The 17,240-nt window shown below is 41.1% G+C and overlaps 2 protein-coding genes across 4 annotated transcripts in view; one reads left to right on the forward strand and one right to left on the reverse strand.

The window, feature by feature from the left end:
- Window positions 1-2,248: 2,248 nt before the first annotated feature.
- Window positions 2,249-8,857, forward strand: TSSC4 (tumor suppressing subtransferable candidate 4). 3 transcript variants are annotated; one of them, XM_018076022.2, is made up of 3 exons: window positions 2,249-2,407; window positions 3,246-3,318; window positions 4,377-8,857. In XM_018076022.2, exon 3 carries the CDS (start codon window positions 4,465-4,467, stop codon window positions 5,503-5,505), a length of 1,041 nt encoding a protein of 346 aa, XP_017931511.1. In that variant the 5' UTR covers window positions 2,249-2,407; window positions 3,246-3,318; window positions 4,377-4,464; the 3' UTR covers window positions 5,506-8,857. The 3 variants fall into 3 exon arrangements, with proteins under 3 accessions (XP_017931511.1, XP_017931510.1, XP_008920283.1); XM_018076021.2 differs by having other exon boundaries at window positions 2,249-2,393; XM_008922035.3 differs by lacking the exon at window positions 3,246-3,318 and having other exon boundaries at window positions 2,249-2,393.
- TRPM5 (transient receptor potential cation channel subfamily M member 5) overlaps window positions 8,597-17,240 on the reverse strand; it is a 38,735-nt gene continuing 30,091 nt past the window's right edge. Inside the window, exons 19-24 of the mRNA XM_025895464.2 lie at window positions 14,949-15,117; window positions 14,086-14,264; window positions 12,687-12,819; window positions 10,612-10,684; window positions 9,738-9,828; window positions 8,597-8,697 (exon numbers count right to left, since the gene is read on the reverse strand). Of these exons, the coding sequence (XP_025751249.1) occupies window positions 8,597-8,697; window positions 9,738-9,828; window positions 10,612-10,684; window positions 12,687-12,819; window positions 14,086-14,264; window positions 14,949-15,117 (746 nt within the window). The remainder of the gene's footprint in view (window positions 8,698-9,737; window positions 9,829-10,611; window positions 10,685-12,686; window positions 12,820-14,085; window positions 14,265-14,948; window positions 15,118-17,240) is intronic.

Below are 17,240 nucleotides of genomic sequence, written 5' to 3' on the forward strand. Positions count from 1 at the left end.
CCACCCCCACACGCAGGGACGCGCTGGCTTCCTGCAGACACATGGGGCCATCTCCGTGACTGAGTGGCCCCTTGGAGCCCACTCACTGGATACAACCCGCTCATTTGGATGATGTCCTGTGCTGCAGCTCAGATCCACCTTCCAGCCCCCAACCCTCTTCAAGCCACCTCAGTTCAGGCCAGGAAGGGGAAAACACTTTACCATCTGTTCGTCTTCAGACTCTGACTCATTATTTTTATTTCAGCTGTCGCCAAGCAATAGCGAAAATCCCAACACACCAGTATATCCACTGCTGCAAGCTGTCTTGTCCTCAGCCACCAGAGAATGAGCAGCTCTTCCCCAGTTCCCTGCAGTGTGCAATACTAAATCTTCTGAATAAGAAAACAGGAAGGAGGAAAAGCGTACATTCAGCTTCCAAAGGTGACCTTGGTTATCAATATTCACAGCATCCAGGCAAAAAATGAGAACTTGTAGCCTCTGGAAATGGAGAAATATGGCCTGTCCCTGAAAGCACACACATCCCCATGTGATACAGCGAGGTAGTGTTGCCCTCTTCTGCCCCTCTGAGCCCCTGATCTAACACAGAACCAGTGTTCAAAACAAGAAACAGTGCCATTGTTTGCGCCAGTCTATGATGTACCCTGCTTGTCTCTAGCCTTACAGAAACGGGGCATGCCACTGTTTACTCCATATCCTTTTCTTGCCTGCTCCTTACTACACTCAAGTACTCACTCCTGCTCTGTCCCTGGCGCACTAGACAGTGTTACACAGCACTGGTAGCCTTTACCCGGGGTTTACTCTTTGCTGCCTTTGCCTGTTTACTGCCCTCCTCCTTTCCATTTCTGCTCACCTACTTGAAGACTCATGTTTTCCTTTCTTCCCTCCGAGAACCCATTTGAATTCTTGTGACCATACTGCCAGATGTGTATACATAAAAAAATGGGATCACTAAATGGGGAAACACCTCTAAAACTGCTGGTTTAAAACTACAGCATGACTCCAGCTAGATGGAAGACATTTTGCACTAATCCCACCATTGCTGCCAAATGCATTCCAAACACAGCCCTCGTCTCATAAATTATTGTAATTAGCAACACTCCAGCAGGCAAAAGTATGTATTTAAAAACCGAGGATGCATTTGAAGTGGCTGCAGTTTATATTATGGGTGACTCACAGTGAGGCCCAGCTTGAAAGGAGCCAGTGAAGCCTCCACAGCCACAGCCTTACCTGGCAAAGCCCCCTGGCACACCGAATACTTTTTCCTAAACATAGGGAAAACAAGCTGAATACTGAAGCCACGGGGGAAATGTATTTGTGCTGAAAATTTAAACTGTTTGCTGAAATAAGGGGAAAAAAAAGGTCAAGCCTCTTTGGCCAACACCAATAAAACATTTTCAGACAGAGCTCTGCTTCTTGACACACGCGCAAAAAATGTTCTTCTGGGACAGGCAGTGGAAACTTTTTTTTTTTTGTTACGGATAATGGTTTTATGCCTCGAGTGACTTGGGGTTCTCTGTTTTGAAAATAAACACGTAAGAAGGTAAAAAAAAAAAAAAAAAAAAAAAAAAAAAAAAAGGCAAGAAAACCCAAAACACAAAGAAACCAGACACTTCCTCTGAAGTGTTCTCGTTGCGGCCAAGCCCTGCTTTTCCGATGAGAACAAAAGCTGTGACGTGTTTTTTCCAGATCGCGGAGGGAGGCGGCGGTGCCGCGCCCTCCCCCCGGCCCCCCAGGGGCCCCGAGACCGGCCTAGCACGGGCTGCGAAATGTCGGGCGGCGCGTGCGCCCTGAGCTGTGTCGCTCAGCCCCTCTCGCCCCACAAATTCGCTCTCAAAATGTCTCCTTCTGAGAAAAAGGGCGCCTACAACTCCAGAAGTGCGAGGAGAGCGCGGAGCGGAGGACGGCGACTCCCTCCCTTCGCACCCTCTCCCGCCGGGGAGTGTCCCGCCGCGCTTTGCGCCCCGGGCGCCGCCGGGGGGACCTGTCCCGGCGCGCGCTGGCCATGGCGGACGAAGAGCGGGCGAGGCGGCGGCGGCTGCTGTGGAAGGCGCTGGCCCGTGCGCTCTGTCGGGTACGGGGCAATCCCCCTTCCCTTCCCCCCCGCGGTTCGCGCCGTGTGCCCGGGCGGGCGGGAGCGGGAGGGTGCAGAGGCCGTCGAGGAGGGCTTCTGTGGTGGGGGCGGTTTGTATCCAGCAGCATCCCGGCCCGGGAAGGGCGCTGGGCCCGTTGCCGTGGTTTGGGGTGACGGGGGTCTCCGTTCTCCTCACAGGCTGCAGGAAGACACACAGAGCTTGTTTGAGCAAGACCAGGATGGAAGAGCCCAATGGGGACCTTCCCATGCGGAGAGACGCCGTCCTCTCCGAGCCGTGCTGTGATCATGCTGTGACAAACCTGTGAGTGGTGTGGTGTAAGGGCCAGCATCTTTGGCTAATAACGCTGTAGAGGCTAAAATGTCTCCTTAGGAGCAGAATTTTTCCTTTCTGTTTAAGTGCCCTCAGACAAGAGATACCCTGATTCACAGCTGGCAGTGAACACTTTTAGTGCCATCTGAAAACAGCTGTTTTAGTTAGCTGTGTGATTCAGTGCCTCTTCTGAGTTGTAGTCATTACCTTTCATGTGTTCCAAAGCCTATCATTTTAAGAAGATTATTTCCCATTAGGAAATACATGTTGTGCAGTGTTTTCAAAGGCAGTCGTCAGATCCCTTTTTTCAAAGACACCCAGACTTCACATGGAACACAGCACTCGGTCTGTCGGGTTCTTCAGAAGATTCTTTATGTCTTATGCTTCATGAAAATCTGGCCCTAACTGTAAACACAACCTTTCTTTGAAAACAGGACTCTGTGCTACTCATGGCCTTAATACTTAGCAGCACTTAGTAGTGGCAACGCATAACTATTGTTTTTCTATTTTCTTAACTGCATTTAATACTGTTTATTTAATAGTAGCTTTCTGCACATGCAAATTATGGTTTGATTTTTTAAAAAAAACTTCTGTTTTACAGAATAAAGTTGGCAGTGTGAATGTGGAGACTGAGTAAATATAGTGGTACCTGCCTTATTAGGCCGTGTGTTGTTCTTTTGCCAAAAATCCAGGAATATGTGCAGATTTTTATACCAGCATGAGTTTGTGTCAGATTTAGAACCTGGTTCTGCAGCTTTGGATGATTCAGGGGGAAGGAATTATTTTTGAAACTTTTTTTAAAACTACATTTCCAGTATCTTGATGGAAATGTTTGTTTTCTAGGGTGGAAGTGCTGAGATCTTTGGTGGCTTTAACTGACCCTCAGGAGGGGAAGCTGACTCAGTCTCCAGAGAAAGTGAGTGACTCACAGACTTTCCATGTCTGTTTACTGCATCGTTTCAGAAAAACCTATAATTAGGTAGTTGAGCTTATTCTAATAATATATTAGAACTGTTTTCATAATTCACGTTTCTGTGAGTTGAACCAAAGGCTGTGTTTGCCAACTCTTGTTCCCTATTGCCCAGCAAGTGATAGCATGATCATGGACAGCCTCAGTTCAGCAAGGTTCCCTTCAAGCAGGTTGCAGTGTCGGTATTCCAGCTACTTCTGAAAGTCAGACTTCACATCACACTGTCAGTTACTGACTGAAGGGCCTGCTCTTGGATGCCCATGGTTGCAATCTCCCCCTGTTTCCATGTGCAAGCATGGCATGTGCAATTAGTTTTTTTAATCCAGTGGGATTGATTTCTTGAGCTGGCTTGTTTTCTGATTCCTGGAATCTAGTAATGACATGAGGGCTTAAAGCCAAGGAAGGAGTGGAGCTTGTACTTTATGCCACATTAAAGCAGACCTGAAACTGGCCCTGACATTTTTGTGGGGTTCCTGCCACTGGCCTCAATCATTTATAGTGTCCTTTACAATAGGCAGAACATGATGGTTGTTGGGACAGAAGGTAAAATGCAAAAAAGGATCATAATGGCAAAATCAAAGTGTGAGAAATTAGGACGTGTTTTTGTGGATTTTTACCGTATGAATAAACACAGGGTGTAATTTGGAAAGGTCATTGCTGTCTCTTAGAAGATGCATAAGACAGTTATGTGGGATTCAGATTTGCTCAAAAGCCTTATATTCGTCTTCCAGTAATTGGACCTGCTGTAACCTGCAATGAAATTTGGTGTGTAGCACTGTATTTAATTACTTCATATTCTTGTATTCCGTCTTGTGTAAATCTTTAATTTTAATGTGCATTCGTTCCTTAAATAATGTTTTCATTTGAAGGAAAATTGCTTAAGAATCCCTAAAGTACAGTTGCCTGTTATATTGCAGTAATAATTATTTTGCACGGCACAGAATGATGGTCTCATACTTGGTTCTCATTTCACAGTAAAGTTTTTATGCTCCGTTGTATTCCAGGCACTAAACTCGCTGGGCATTTGGAAAACTGTATTCGCAGCTGTTCCTGGGCCTGCGTCAAAGACCTCAGTGGAGTGACAGCTCGAAGATGGGAGACCAGGAGGCAGGTGAACCCTTTCTGGGGATCGTGGCCGGTGATGCCAGAGACTATGAAGGAGCTCTGCCCTCAGACACGGTATCGCTCAGCGATTCTGACTCTGATGATCTGGGGTTAGCAGGTGAAGCAGAAGTTGATACAATATCTCCTGAGGAGCCACCTGTAGATGATGGGGATTACAGGTCAGGGGAGACTCCTGACTCTTCAAACAGCAGTCACAGATCTCCAGTCCAGCCGTTCCATCTGAGGGGCATGAGTTCTACATTCTCTCTCCGTAGCCAGAGCATTTTTGATTCCCTGGAAGAGGCAGCCAAGCTGTCTGTGCCCTCAATGCCTGAAGATAATGTCGTTGATGGGAGATTTAAGCGTCCGTTGCCTCCAACCACAGTTTCAGGTAACACGGTTCCAGAAAACATGGGAAAGCAAGCCAGACCAGTGCTGGCTCCCAAAACCTCTCCTGCAGTGCCTGACTACGTGGCACACCCAGAGCGCTGGACCAAATACAGCCTAGAGGGAGTTTCAGAGTCTAGTGACAAGACTAACAGGGCAGTGGCCATGGAATTTCTAGAGGGTTTGAAGAAAAGAGGAGAGGAACAAAGCTCAGCTACCCAAGATAGCTACACCCCGTACTTCAACCAGGACCCTTCCAGCTGCGGAGCTGGGAGGATTGTCTTCACCAAACCAACTAAAAGAGGTGTTGATGGACTTGAAAAGAAAAGATCAACAGGGGAGGATCATAAGAAACAGATGAAGACAGATCTGAAAGGAAAATCTGTTAAGAAGACTGATGACTTGAGGGAAGAAGATAAGGTAGAGCTGGGGCACTTAGACAGTGACAGTGGAAAGGCAACAGAGGAGGAGGAGTGCATGATGGAAGGGGACCAGAATACAGAAGATAAGCTTAGTGCAAGGTTTAGTGGTGCAGCTGAAGAGCCATCAGTGGAAACAATTGGATTCCACTGCAGTAAGAAAAAGAGTAGGAAAAATTTCCGACCTAAAGTAGACGACGAAGGGGAGGAGGAAGAGTCCTGAAGGATGAAGCACATTGGAGGAATCCAAGGACTTGTATTGTCTTGTTCATATTTTTCCCTTTTTCTCCTGTTCTGAAAACCACGTGATAGCTTTTTGTCCAACGATTTGTGTCATAGCCACCAAGAACATGTTATATTGTTAGAAATCAAGCTACCTAAAATAAACTCCAGACTTTTTGTTCAGGAGAAATCTGTGGGCATAGGATAGTTGCACCCTAGCAGGAGAGAATAAGGTACACTTTGTTCGCTTTCACAGCTCCCTCGGGCTCGCTCTGGAGCTGAAGTATCCAAAGAAAAAGAAGTGTTAGCAAAAAGGCTGCAAGGCTTCCTAGTAACTCCCAATTTTAAGAGTTGTCCTCAAATCCTGTGGAATCCTGGAGAAAAGGTTATGAGCTCATTAGGTAGAGATTTTTGAACAGTGAAAATAAAACCTAGTCTTCCACAAGGTGTGGTTTCTCCTGGCCCTGTCCCAGGGAAGAAAACCTTTTTCAAAAACATCCTTCTCTCATTGCCATTGAGAGTGAAAGCACAATAGTGCCCAGTTATATTATGATGATATGATTATCCTTGATCTGCACATTTGTATGTCCTTTCCAGGAGGAGCTGCTTCCATACTGATTCTGTGTGTGGATTGGGGTATTTGTGGGAATGAGATATTTATACCAGAACTGGATACTTTTTTGTTCTATGTGATGCAATAAACTTTGGTTGTAGCTTGATTTCTTCATCTCTGAACCATGCTGAGTAATGCAGGAGTAGAAGTTTTAACAAATACTCAGTTTATTTGATTTGAGAATTGTCTTGAAAACCTTTTAGAGTGTTACTCTAAGTTTACCATCTTGTTAACTTCTCCGTCAAGTCCCATAGATTCTAAAATTCACATTTTTAACATTTTCAGCCATTTTACAATTTATAATCCCCTCATGGGATGAATCATCTCATACAATGATTCACGTTGTAAGGAATGACAAATATAGTAGTTTTATATGCAATGTAGTAAATTTAATAAATAAGGTTGAAAGATTAAATACTTTGAAAGGTTATATGATTTGAAACTCAGATTAGTTCAAGTCAGTTTGGACTCACATTTTTTTTGCCAGTATTGTAAATGAACCAACCCAATGGTGGAATTTATAACTGTGTAGTGAAAGATGACTTGTTAAGAATTTGTGATATTTCTCAGTAGGCTGTGCTTGCTCAAACTTGGAAGGATGTTTGAGGGGCTGACTTCCTCTGAGGGGGGTCCATCTTACCAGTAATTGACTGGTAGGCCCAAATCACTTGGGGGGGGTCTTCATGTTTGAACAGATGCATCATTTGGCAGAACAAGCAGAAAACAAAGTAAAATGAGCAGTTGTGCTCCATCTTTTGAAATCCACCTTTTAAGAGCAGAATGAGTGTAGAGTTGGATGCACATTAATTAAGGAGTCATTGGTAGATTCATTGGTTGTTCCAGTGCGTGTGAGTGGGACATAACAATTCCAAATGGATAGATTTCTGTTTCCAGTGGATAATTAGTGTGCTGATCACGATGCAAATAGTAGCCATTTCAAAGTGGAAGCTGCTGCCTAGAGCAAGGCATGCTGGTTGTAGGATACCTATTACTTCTTAAAAAAAATGTAGCTCAGTACAGACTGGGTTTATGATTTGTGCTTGCCTAGGGTGAAGAACAGGTAGAACTACCAGAATTCCATTGCTGTTAATGGAGTCAGAGGCCTGGGGCACAGCTGAATAAACTGGACAAATGCCTGTTTTGTGAAGCCATTATAACAAGATTAATATATGTTGATAAAAGGCTCATTTCTGAAAGGTATTTTTGTCAGAGCTGAGATTTATTTTTTTTTCCACCTCTGGTAACAGCTTTTGTGCAACCTACATTTACATTGCAGAGGCAATATCATATGCGTGAGGAAATGCAGTTGAAGCTTATCAGTGTAAGACAAGACACAGCCCAATACTTCCCTCTTCTGATGCTGTTTATATTATTCCAAAGAAATTTCCCCTTGAAGAACAGTAATAATACTAATTTTACTGGTGTATCTTTTCATACAGAATTCTAATGAAGCCAGCAAGCTTTTGCATGCTAAAAATGTACAAGCCAGTGTAAGTAATGAAAAAAAAGCGACAAACAGTCCAGATTCTTAGTTCATGGGATAATTCTTGGTACACATTCTTGTTTTAAAGTCTCCTAGTGATTTTTTTTTTCCTAACCTTTGAGAGAGAAAAGTGAAATGCAGTCAGAAAACCGCTTAGGTGTGGATGCAGCATTCCATGCGGTGTGGTACAGGGCAAGGGCTCCTTTACAGGGGGAGGCTGGCAGCAGCCATGATCAGGCATTACAACAAAAAAGCAAGTGACAGAAGCTGGCGGTCTGACTGTGGGAGGATCCAAATACTTTGTGTTTGGGAAGTGAGTGCAAGCCGCTGCACGCTTGAGGATCAAGCAATAAGCTTCCAGTTTCTGGGGATGAGTGAGGAGCTCTCAGTAAGGAATACCAGCAAAGAAATACCTCACAGGAGCCAGCGTGGGAAGAGAAGACGGTGAATGCAATTGTTTAAGGGTTGTAGGAACTCCAGGAACTGTATGAATTGTAATAGTTCCGTATCCCAGGCCTTTTCCTGTGGAAAATATTTCATGATTTCCTTTCTAAGCAACTCAGAAGTACGAGCTTGCTTTCTTGGCCAAGGAAGGGGCTTGGTTTTTAGTGCGTAAACGATCACCCTTCCAAAGGGACCCTCCCTTAAACAGAGAAGTGTGGAAATTGGCAATGATGGCGATGGATTGAGGGTGTGGTATCTGGAGAACAGAAGGCAGATCTTATTTGGAAAATAAAGTGGTAGAGTCACCCCGGAGGAGAAAGCTTTTAGTGCTGTTTGTGGAATGGTTTTGCAGAAAACCGCTATATGTGCAGGGGCAAAGAAAGCCCAAAAATTGAAGCAGGAAGACCGAGAAATCCTCGGTAATGTCAACCATTGACAGTGCTCAGTGTAAAGGCTTTGAGAGCTGGCCCTTAGGCCTTCTTGAGATCAGGATTTTACTCCTGCAGTAGTACAGTAGGACAAAAGGTTCAATCTGAAGAAATAAGAATAAATTTAATTATCAATGTATGCGATGTCATTCTCAAACTGATCTACATGCTCTTCTCTTTCACTTCTTTCTGGCAAAGGCCGTTCTGTGTTGGCATTCATCACACCTAATAGGGTTGTAAAAGTCATGTGTTTGTTTAAAAGCCTTAGGAGAAGGGGAACATAATAGTAATTGCTTATGGAACTTTAAAATGTTGAAAAAAAGGACACTGTAGATTCTATTACTTTGCATTTGCTCAGTAAATGATAAACACAGGTTTATTTTTACAGCTGTTTAAGTTTCTGATTTTTATGCGGTTACAGTATTAAAATGCCTGGAGAGCCTGCTACAGGATAGGTTTTCTTACTGAATGCTGATAATGAAGCAATTCACATAAGGGTTTTATAAGCTTCTGACAGAATTAAGTAAAGCTTGAGGTTAGCTCAAGTCTGAGTGACTTGAGGTCTTGTCATGTCACAACTTGGTTGAATTATCCAGTTATTTCTTTTTCCCCTGTAGTATGTTCGGTTTATGGGTTTTGAAGGGTATTTTGTGTAATAGATAGAAATAGGTAGATGTTGAAATAGATCATGTAGAAGAATATCCAAAATCTTTACTGTTTTGGATATCCTGCAGTGGCCAAGAAATAGTCTTTTCTGTGTCTAATGTTTTAAACTCCAAACAGGAACCCTGGGACGCTGAACAAGATTCTTAAGTGACAGAAATAATTGCAGCTCTGAAGGCAAATGAACTCTGTTGATTAAAACAGAGTAGAAGACTTGCTCAATTTTTATTTTTAATGATTACTGTTATCCATATTAAATATTTTGGTAATACTTCAGTAGGGCTATCTCATTGACTCAAGAAACCCCCAAGAAAATCCTCTGTGGCAAATAGATACTTGTTTATGTGCCTGAAGTTGTGTGAGATTATTCTAACTCACACTAAGTGACAGTCCTTTCCCCAAAGCTTTTAAATGTATTTTGCAAAAGGTGATTTTTTTTTCATTCTGAAGTGCTAGTATTCTGTTCCTTGCTTATGTTCCCATTACTTCTATGTATCTCCTTATGTGGTTATTTTCCAATCTTTTCTTTCCCCTTGCATTTTTTTTAACTACATTCTTCAACTGTATTAATTAGCTCATCCATAATCGTTTTCAATACTTACATGTATAGTTTGGAGCTGGTTGTGTGCACAGGAGGTTGGTTTTGGTTAAGACCTCTGCCATTGAGGAGATAACAGCTGTACAGTAGCAAATCTACAAAATAGTTACTGATTAGATACCTTCCTTTTTTTTCTGAGTATATTGCTTTATCTCAGGCTGGCATAAACTTACTAAAGCATTCCTTGTGTGTTCCTGTTGGACCTGTATAACATGACTTTTTTCAGGAAGCCATAAAATGGATAAGAGAGGGAAGGGAAACTGTAACAGGAGTATTAAGATAAGGAACTTTCAGCAAGGCCAAAATTACACTGGAGAGTGTAGAGATAAAGAAAACAATAGCAGTTGTGCTACATAGCACCTGGTAATGCTGAACATTTTCAGACTGATTAAGAAATGTTTGTTTATATTTCAAGGGTTTGTCATCAGAAGCGAAAGACAGGGTTTCCTGCTATTATTTGCATTTCGTGATTGTATGTTAGACACTTCCCTTTGAGATGCTCCTACCTGGTATCTGAGAAAATTAGAAAAACCGATGTCCACGAAGATTAGGTCAGATCAGGCAGAATAGGGGGATTTTTCAAGCTGGCAGTTTTAAAGAAAGAAAAGATTAGGAGAAGGCTGAGAAGGGGGGGGGGAGATGAAGCATTTCATTCCAGAAGCATCCTTAACAAAGGAAATAAACACTTTTCAAGTAGACTAGCAAAGAGAGCAAAAAATGCTGTATTCCCTTTTCTCCTTACTACCAGTGGTAGAAAACATACAGATACATTTCTCCTTCTCTTTATCCCTAAATGGGGTCTGCCAAACCACTATTAAATGAGAGAAATATGGTGAAATCCTAAAGCTGATACAAATGCCTACAGAACTATTACTTACCTGGGCTTCCAGAACTTTAAACCGTTTTTCTTGTTCTTTCAATCCACTAAAATATTTAGACAAATTATCCACCCTGTGGAAACAAAGCAGAACACACTGAGCAAAAAGGAAAGGCTTCAGAAGGAATTGTGAAACACAAACCCTGTGTAACTTACTAGAGCCATGGCCCCTCACTGCATTCTGTGCTGCTCAGACATCCCAGAGCCCCCTAAAAGTTTTGTCCTTTTGGAGTGTTCCCGGAAGTAGTTATTGGACAGAGCAGCATCTCTGGAACACTCTCATGCACCTGTTGCTCAGGGACTCATAAACTGACACAGATCACAGCAGCCCTTCAGCTTCTCGTGAGGGCCACTTAGCCCCAGCTGCCGTGGAAATCAAGGGCAGCAGAAAGGAGCCTTCTGTCTCTTCAGCCACTCATGTGGCTCTACCTGTACCAAATGGAAACTGATCCTGGTTTGAGAACTGAGGCCACAATATTTTCTATCTACACAGGAGAGGTAAGCCACCTAAAATTTACACAAGGTTTCATTTTTGGGAACTGGCTTGACATTCAAATCCATTTTTTCATGCAGTCCAAAGGAATTGTGTGGGGAACTTCCATATAGTGCCTCCAAATCATGGAATTATCCACATGCTTTCTGCATCCTTCAGCTCTTCTCCCATCAGTTCCTTATTCTTAGCATCTGATTCCCCATAGGCTTGGCAAATCCCTCTCCAGTTTCTCCTAGCTACTTACTTCAAAGTTTCCCTCTAAGAGGTTATGTTCCAATCACATCTATGTGAAAAACCTGCTGCTGGGTGGGTCTAATGCATTTTGAGATTGGTTCAGTGCAAAGTTCAAAGAATCACTTTCTGAGGGTTTCATAAGATTTCAAAAATGCACCGCTACCACCTAAGAGCAAAGATAAAAAGCCATGGGTTTAGTGGTGTTCATCTGAATCTTTTCTAGTCTTTCTGGCTCTCCTATACCTGAAATACTGTGAAGCTGAACAGATTCTCACTTTTCCCCTTCAAGCAGTAAGCTCACCCACAATGTACCATCTTTAAAGCATTCCGGCTTTAAAGCTAGAAAAGAGTATAATAGTGCCCTTTGTTTGAAAGCAATTACACACATATTTGTTGCTTTCTCTGAACAATTAAGCTCTCACTCCTGGGGTTTGTCAGTGATCTGCTTATGAGAATAAAGCTTAAACCAATATAATAATTCTAAATTATTATGAATTAAGGGTCCATGTAAATTAGAGGGAGAAGAGTACGTAAGGACACTGTTTTGGTCTCCAACTATTCTATGAGTTAGATGGAGGTTTGTTTCAAAAGAAAGCAGAGAGCACAAGACAATTTCCATGGAACTTTCTTCTTGTGGTAACTTTCACACCCACTGTGCCTCTATTTGAAGTCAGTTTTATTGTAAGAGGAAACCGCTGGAACAGGTATTAAAACCTTCTTTAAAGAGTGCTCTGCTGTCTGGCTTTCAATATTGCCTTAGATGTTTCTGTTTCTCCTGTGTATAACTACTTTGTGTCTCATTGAAAGGTTTAAACCTCTGAATACCAACTTAGGACTTTAGCATACTAAACCAATTTAAGTGGTATTCTTGGTGGGGAGATATTTTATAGAAGTACGTAAATGGAGACTCCGTCATGCCATAAAGCCATAAATATTTGTTCTTCTGCATCTGTGGGCTGGGGTTAATTCAAGGTATCTTAAACTTCTATTCAAAAGTCTAAGCCATCAAAAAGTGTCATTCCTGTGTTTCATTCCTACAGGGGATGAAATTACATGTGCTGCAGCATAGCAAACCAGCTGTTTTTCCACCATTTCTTCATGAATATAATTTTCATTAAACTTGACTGCAGATTTGGCTGGAACTTACAGGTCTATAGTTGTACATCGAAAGTGACAAAAACTCTTCTAATATTGTAGTGATGCTGGCCTCTCACATTTTTTCATGGCCTGTGTATTTCCTAAGTGCATTCCAGTTGGACCCTTCATATAACCTTTACAAGCACTTCAATGTTGATCTCATTCAAAGCTGCACTTGCAAGTTACACTTATTGTAGGTCAGAATAACATACTTATTAGATGTGGCCTTCAGCCTTTCTTCATTGCTTTCTTTCTTTTCTTGTTCAAGGTTTACGAGATAATGTTCCTTTTGCACCAGCTCCCATGTTATGATTTTTTGATCTAGGCCCACTGGAAGATCTCTTTCTGTAGGAAAAATAAATTAAGAGTTATATTTAACTCCCTTTTCTCTTATACTAGTAGTGAAAGGCTGATATGCTAAAGGAAAGTGAAGTCTTACCATTGCAGACCCTTTGTAATTGCAGGAGTCATGTTATGAAAATGAAGTAAAGTAAGTATTTTATACTTTTTTCTTGTGATGGCAGTTAGATATGACTCCTGAATTTTCTAGAGAACAGCATTAACCAGGTTCTTGGGTTTCATTTAAACTCATTTACAGCCTTAATGGACTTAATATTTTAGCCCCAAAGTATTCAATGAGCAGAGCTTAAAGTGCATTTGAACATTATCATCTAAGCTTCTTCACTAGAGCAATTATAAGTGGGAAGGACAAACTGTGAATAAATCCCCCTGACTTGAAATAGAAAGCCTGGTGTTGTTGCTGTCAAGTGTCCAAGCCAACAAGAGACCTCAACTTCACACGTGTTTTGAATGGAACATACTAGTTTTGCATCTTCCTAGAGACTGGTAAAAGGGCACACTTGCTGCGTGCTGCAAACACTACTGACTCTATAGCCTGAGTGGTCAGGTACTTGCTTGCTTAGGAGAAAAAAGAATTCTTTTCTTTGAAGCATCTTCAGCAGCACGCTTTGCTAGCCAGGAGGAGTGTGTCTGAAAGGGAGCTTAGTGAGGGGGCTGTGAATTGGTCTAGTCTGAGAACAGTTCTGCTCCAAAGCCCACCATCACCCTGTGCATGAGAAGTAAATAGGCTTATTATAAGACACTACCAAGTTTGCCATCATGATAGAAAGCCCCTTCTGTATTTACCTGAATTTCATCTGCTCTTTTAATTATAACTTCTAAGATATCACTATTTCTCTAAGAGTGCTTGTTCTCTCTCCATGTCTCTGTATTGGGAAATTCCACTGATCCTAGTAGATTTTTAGACCTGGTATTTGTTTATAGGGTTACCCATAATTAATAATTATTAAAATTCAGGAGCAAATGAAATAACTATTCATGAAACCTATCAAATTGCTTTATTTTCAGAAATCAAATTCCTTTAACCTGTTTTATATGGTAATAACTATGATGCATAAAGAAATGCATTGTGGGAAACTGTTTACGTTATAAACCTTAGTTTTTCATTTGTAATCTCCTGGCACTCTTTGTTAAAAATAAATTGTGACTCTTGGCTTTAGGAAATCTGACTTGCTCTTCTGTTTTGCCTGTGCACCATGTCTTAGGAGAGTGTCAGGGTCTCCAGTTGCCAGATTTTTGTTAGCAACTCACCCAGATGTTTTTTTTTATGTTCCATTTTGTTGAAGAGTCTTCTGAGAACCAGAGTTATGTGGTTAATAATGATAAATGGTGGTGCTAAGGCAGGACGGCCATGATATTCCACAATCAGATTGTAGCGCTGAACTTTCCAGAAGATGTCTGTATTGCCCTGAACAACTTGAAAAGTATAACTGTAATTGGAAGGGAAAATAAAAGTATATAACTGTTTTTACCACAACAAGATAAAGATTATGATTACAAATTTTAGTCCCATATTTACTTTAAAAAAGGAACAGCAAGCTCAGCAAGTAGTGTTAATTTCATCTAAAGATTATGCAAATTCTTAGGTATTAAAATAATTGCAGTTGCAGTCTTCAAATGTTAAAAGATACATTTGTTTTAGTTTGGTCTTGGAGTTTTTTTAAAGAAAGGTAATTCTATTTCACTCAGAATAAATCAGTAAACATGCCACATCAGTCCTTCAACCAAATGAATCATTATTAGCTGTGTTGACAAGCATTTCCCTTATGTGTGGATCATACACTGTTAAGTCTGCCAAGTTTATGGCTGCTTTGCACTTGCAGTCTTATGCTGCAGCACAGCCAGGGGCCCAGACCCTTCTATGCATGTTTAATTGAAGTTTTAGCAGTCAAAGAGGCTTCTTTTCTTCTTATCTTCAATGTGGCTAGAGTGAGGATGATGAGAACCTAAGAGCCATATGATCACAGAATTCTGCCCATCAATCCCCAAATAATATTCATCAGGAAAATTATAAGTGTATTCCTAAATAAGTAGCCAACAGCAATGTAGTAAATGTTGGCATTCACTTAAACCTTTGCAGCCTCTGTCTTGATACTTGGTGAAATCACTCTTACCTGAACATTGCAATCAGGAGATTCATAAGGAGAACATTTGTGACTAGGAGGAAGATGACCAGCAGAAGTATGACAAGCCAGTTGGCATAGCTATTAGGACACGATGGTGTGTTTTCCTGCAGAATCTGCAGTGGATTAAATGTGCAGTTCCTGGGATATGTTCGTGATGCTGCAAAGAAGGATAGAGAAATAAAAGAATAGTTTTGACAAATCCTACTGCCACATGTTTCTTAGTGTGGGGACAAAAGCTTTGCATTTTGGTGACCAAGATCTCTGATTTTCACCAAAGAATGGCAAGAATTACAAATTGTTCCTGAGGTTTGAAGTAATGCATTTCATACCTATTTCAGTGCAAATAAAAACTGAATTAACACCTCTAAAGATGTCTTTCTTTAAGAACTAGTGACATGGATAGATGTGCATATTTAGTACCTTTACTGTTAAAATAAAAGTAAAAACCAAGAACAATGATGATGTTGATTACTAAAATGAGATTTAATATTGGCTGCATATGAGCACTAGCACAATTTTGTTCTGAATATTTTAAAATCATTAAAAGCTTAAACCAAATATTGTGGTAGTATTTTTGTACTGCCCTTTTTGACTACTAGCAGGACCATAAATACGAGACTCTCTTTACCCCAACAGGGCAGTTCTGTGACTTCTTGAGCTACAGAACTTTCTTGCAGTTGAAAGATCATTTGTGTGCACTAACATCCAATGTCTTTAATTTTGTGAAAATGTAATCATGTCGTGTACATGAAGAGACATTGCTTTATCCTGCAAGACATTTGCAATCCTAGGACAGTGCAGAGCTCCACAACTTAGCTGCTCCTTTAGTGGCAAGATGGCTGTCATAGATGGCTTTTTTGGTAGCATTCATCAAAAAGGGGATTGTATTGAACGGGCTGGATCCTTTTTAGACTGGTTTTGAGTTCTCAAAGTCAAACTGAGTTTGTGTTCCCCTAAATACTTGTGTCTTCACAGTCCTTATGCTGGTATGTGCATTAGAGGAGAAAACTCAGTAAAACTGGGAATGGGGTTCCTCGTTGTAAATTTAAACTGCTTTGAGTATCTGAGCTTGCAGTCAAGGCTAAGAAGAACATCTGGTTCTACTGCATCAGACTAGGGACCTAGTGCTGTAGTCTGTCTCCAGCTATGAATTAAATCCACAAATTTGGAGTAGCATAATGATATTTACTTTTTCATTCACCATGTTTTTCACTAGTAATTCTTTTTGCAGCTGCCACAGATAACCCCAGGCCATACTCATTAAAGCATGCAGTTATATCAAAGCTCACCACGGCTGGAACTGCTTTCACCTTATACTTATCTACACTGAATTTCATTTGATGATTTAATACTCATGAGGCTCCTCTGCATCTCTTAGGAGTCAGTGATGTAGTTTTGTCAGCAAATTTTGTTCTCCTCATTATCCATCTCCTTTTCCATATGTTTCATAAAGATGTTAAACAGAATAAGCCCCAGAGGGTCCCAGGACAAATTACTCCCTTCAGGAAGTTGCCCGTACAGTTAATTATTTTTTTCTCTGCTTCTTTTAGCCAGTTACCTATCCAGGTGAAGACACCATTTGAAGTTTCAATGGAGAGAAACACACATTTCTAGGGAATGCTACATATGACCTTTTTCCAAATGAGGTGAATCCTATTCCAGAAATATTTGTCTCTCCAATTACCTTAATGGAAATAAGAGTGACTGATTGTGCTGTGCACGATTACACCATGGGCATTTAAAACTGAGTGAGATGAAGCACACTCCTGCTCTCTTGTCTCACTCAGACTTTTTTTGCTTTTCTAAGACATGTTTTTTCTTATTAGGGAGAGTGAACATGAAAGAATGCTTACCAATTAGCTTCTGTGTATGAGATTTTTTTTTTTGTTCCATTTATATTACTCTAAGTTTGAATCCTACTTCATTATTGCTACTGACATTTAGCACTGTTGTTCTGGCTAAATGCTGTGGTGTTACTTCAGACTTCTTTGGGAGATGACCTATTAACGTATTTCACCTGCTTGCCTATAAAAGTCCAAATGTTGCCTTTGAACTTTTATGTCTAATTATTTCTGTGTCTTGTGATTATTTTTATGTTGTTTTGTTTGCAATGTTGCACATAAGCAATTACTACCATTATTTGATTTGGGCAGCTTTATCTCCAGAGTAAATAAATGCTCTAGAGGAATATTTATTCTAAAATATAAGTGTTTGCTTATGGGCAGAGTGGTACTGTTTTAACACTGTCACGTTAAACTACTGCCAAAATGTATGGAGATG

This window comes from Manacus vitellinus, unplaced genomic scaffold (assembly GCF_001715985.3).
Source record: "Manacus vitellinus isolate BGI_N305 unplaced genomic scaffold, ASM171598v3 scaffold_30_pilon, whole genome shotgun sequence".
NCBI lineage: Eukaryota > Metazoa > Chordata > Aves > Passeriformes > Pipridae > Manacus > Manacus vitellinus.